This window comes from Bactrocera neohumeralis, chromosome 2 (assembly GCF_024586455.1).
Source record: "Bactrocera neohumeralis isolate Rockhampton chromosome 2, APGP_CSIRO_Bneo_wtdbg2-racon-allhic-juicebox.fasta_v2, whole genome shotgun sequence".
Taxonomy (NCBI): Eukaryota; Metazoa; Arthropoda; class Insecta; order Diptera; family Tephritidae; genus Bactrocera; species Bactrocera neohumeralis.
In genome coordinates this window covers 21,054,059-21,057,340 of record NC_065919.1, presented here as the reverse complement: position 1 = coordinate 21,057,340, position 3,282 = coordinate 21,054,059, and the positions used below count along the sequence as shown (strand labels likewise).

At 37.6% G+C, this 3,282-nt stretch overlaps 1 protein-coding gene across 4 annotated transcripts; it reads right to left on the bottom strand.

The window, feature by feature from the left end:
• Window positions 1-1,212: 1,212 nt before the first annotated feature.
• Window positions 1,213-2,849, bottom strand: LOC126763155 (putative glutathione-specific gamma-glutamylcyclotransferase 2). Of its 4 annotated transcripts, none has more exons than XM_050480415.1 (3): window positions 2,735-2,849; window positions 2,585-2,645; window positions 1,213-2,508 (listed from the first exon to the last, which is right to left on the bottom strand). In XM_050480415.1, exon 3 carries the CDS (start codon window positions 2,486-2,488, stop codon window positions 1,460-1,462), a length of 1,029 nt encoding a protein of 342 aa, XP_050336372.1. In that variant the 5' UTR covers window positions 2,489-2,508; window positions 2,585-2,645; window positions 2,735-2,849; the 3' UTR covers window positions 1,213-1,459. The 4 variants fall into 4 exon arrangements, with proteins under 4 accessions (XP_050336372.1, XP_050336384.1, XP_050336379.1 ...); XM_050480427.1 differs by having other exon boundaries at window positions 2,607-2,645; XM_050480422.1 differs by having other exon boundaries at window positions 2,715-2,846.
• Between the last annotated feature and the right edge of the window lie 433 nt (window positions 2,850-3,282).

Sequence of the window (3,282 nt, the reverse complement as noted above, 5' to 3'; positions counted from 1 at the left end):
AGTCATCAACTTCTTCTTCTTTATTGGCGTAGACATCGCTTATGCAGTTATACCCGAGTTTACAACAACGCGCCAGTCGTTCTTCCTTTTCACTGTTTGGCGCCAATTGGATACTCCAAGCGAAGCCAGGTTCTTCTCCACCAGATCTTTCCAATGAAGTAGATGTCTTCCTCTGCGTCGAATACTTTTAGAGCTAGAGTGTCTGTGTCCATTCGGACGACATGACCTAGCAAACATAGTTAATTCGCTGAACCATGAATGCGACATTCACCGTGGCCAATGCGCAAAAGACCATAAATCTTCCGCAGAATCTTTCTCTCTAAAACTCGTAACGTCGACCCATCAGATGTTGACATGGTACATAACTCTGCACCATATAACAGGACGGGAATAATGAGTGAATTATAGAATTTGGTTTTTGTTCATCGAGTTTTTGTTTCTCTCATCCGGGGCTGTTATTTACGAGCGTTTTGCGTTTTTTACGTGGCCGGTCCCAAGCTCAGCGCACAACCTGGGGAGGGATGGTTCGCCTTCTCACTTTACCTTCAAACGGATGTTCTTTGGCTACCCAGAGAATACACTGGATCTAAGACCGGGAGCCGAAGCGTCTTGAGCCATATGTAAAATAATCGTTTCTGGCTTCCCATAAAGGAGCATATCATACCCCTGCAGTCACTTGCTTTAAATAGAGCCGCCTCCTCGGAATATCAGGAAGACATTGCTCCAACACATCGACGAACTGGAACAATGCACCGACAACATTTCGGACGTGATCAGTTTCCGACCTGTACTGAACACTATTCACAGTGGAGCTATTAACACCTTCTTAGTGCGTACTTGGAGTCCAATAGCCACCTATTGCAGACGAAGAGCTCGAGTTTCCGCGAGAATCTAGTGTGGCTCTTGCGCAACTTCGTTCTGGATACTGTACATAAATTATATAAATACGAAATATATGTCCAGATTGAAACGAGTCCTCGCATGAATCTAACCATTTTCCTAAACATCTAACACCCTTCTCTCTACAGTCTGACCCCGTCAACACAGAACCTACCGTTAAGTGATTTCGATGACTTTTAACTTATTGCTTTCCCCTCCAAGCAGGGACTGCATAATCGTTACAAGAACCAAGTTAAAGCAAAAAAGCTTCAAATCATCAACTTGAGAGTTCAAAGTAGAGTACGGTTACGAGAGAAAGAAAGCGGTTTCATATAATTTGTTATGGATGAGGTAAGATATCTATTTATCGATATTCGATATCAATATTTGCGACAATGCAATTTGTGACATCGTTTTAAGCTACCTTGTACGTACATTTACATTTTCGAATTACTTACATTTTGATTTTCGAATACTAAATGTATTTTTGTTATTTAAAATTAATATGTACATGCATAGCAATATTTCAAATTTTTACTCATATATCACATATTAAAAAAAAAAAAAACAAAAAAATTTCTTAAGAGTCTATGTCCGGAACGTTTTCAATTTGAGTGCTAATACTTTTTTTGCTTTGAAGTGAATCTAGTATTTGCTTAAGGCTATCCAATTCCTTAACCAGAAAATCTTCACGCCAACCGGGTTGTGTGCATACTTCATATAAATGTTCCACATCTCTTACCGTCTCACGCACATCGCCGTCCGTATTGCCCGTCTCAATTATTTCTACAATTTCATTCTTTAATGCCTTCTCTAACAATTTCGGCTCATACTCTTCGATTAGCTGTTTTACTTCCGATTCCAATTCAAATAAATGACGATCTTTTTCGCCTGGGAAGAGTTCACGCATGGCATTCGCCAAATTGAAGAGGTATTCACGATTCGGTCCACTTGGACCAGCAGCTGTGAATATTTGTTGCGCTATCACTGGTATTTGCCACATGTTTCCTGCATACGATGAATTATCCGGTGTCGCTATATACATTGTAATAATGAAGTGATTATCCAAATCTTCGGGATATTCAAAGAATTGTAAATCGCAACGTTCGTAACCATTCTTTTCGCGATAATCCAAATGTGCCAAAACTTCATCACGATGCTCCTCGGAAATACGATAAGCTATGCCGTAAACGCGACTTTCCAAACTAACAGTGGGTAGTAGGGTTACAACACGACCCGGACGTGTTTTCGTACCCCGATGATCGATGCTATTTTGGTAAAATAATCTACGGTATCCACGTATGTAACCGCGTTTTCGATCAATAAAGGGGAAGTCAGGTTTCCATATGAGCGAGCCATAGCCAAATATCCATACATCATTTTCACTGGGTTTTATAAAACGTGTCTGATTAGATGATATGTGCAGTGATTTACACAGGTTATTAGTGGGATCGCGCCATGGTGGTTGGTCGGCTTCCAAAATTCTTCTTTCAAAATATTTCTCATAAATATGCTTCACAAGTACTTCCGTGCTGCTGCAAATTTCACCATTCAGTGGCAATTTCAAACCTTTACACAGTGCCACAAAATTATCTCGGTTCCTAAGCATTTCCTTTCCGTTGTTTTCACCTAAATGCGTGTAATTTTTAATTTATTAAAGAATTTTTTACATTTTATAAAAGAAACTTATCATTAATGAACTTACAAAAAATTTTGATTATACGCACTTGTCAACTCGGCAAATGATACAAAGAGAATCGGCAGCGCTATGTAAAATGGAAATTTTTGTATATAAGTATGTATGTACATGTAGTGTTATATAGACTCTTCTTTACTAGAATTTATAGATTATTACCACTGTTTAGTCACCAAATGTTTCCTTTGTGTCTCAATGTCAGAAATTTATTAAGCCATTACCACTTAAGCACAGTAGCACAGACGTGTCCTTTTGTAAATATTTACGAAATGTTGTCAATAAGAAAACGTCAATATTTCTACATTACCAAACGCAAAAAAATTGTTACGCACAGCGCTGCCAGATGTTTTCGTTAATCATGGTTTTGTCAGAGAACGTAAATTATAGCAGAGAACGTATGTATATTACAGAGAACGTTTATCATTTCCCTAATTCTGCATATTTTATAAACGTTTTTTTGCGCTCAATTAATTGCAACTCTGTTTGCTTAGCTATTTAACTGTCAAAAATACGCAAACTTCGTTTCCTTTTTAATTAAATTGGACTTTGTTTATTGAATCATTTACTGAGAATAAGTTTTGCGTAGCACAAATAATAACATTTTGGAAATTTTTGTTTTAGTCCAAACCTTTGTTTTTATGTGCCATTTCAACAATAAATAAACATAAAAAAAGCATTTTGTATTCGTCATGAATGTATTTATTTAT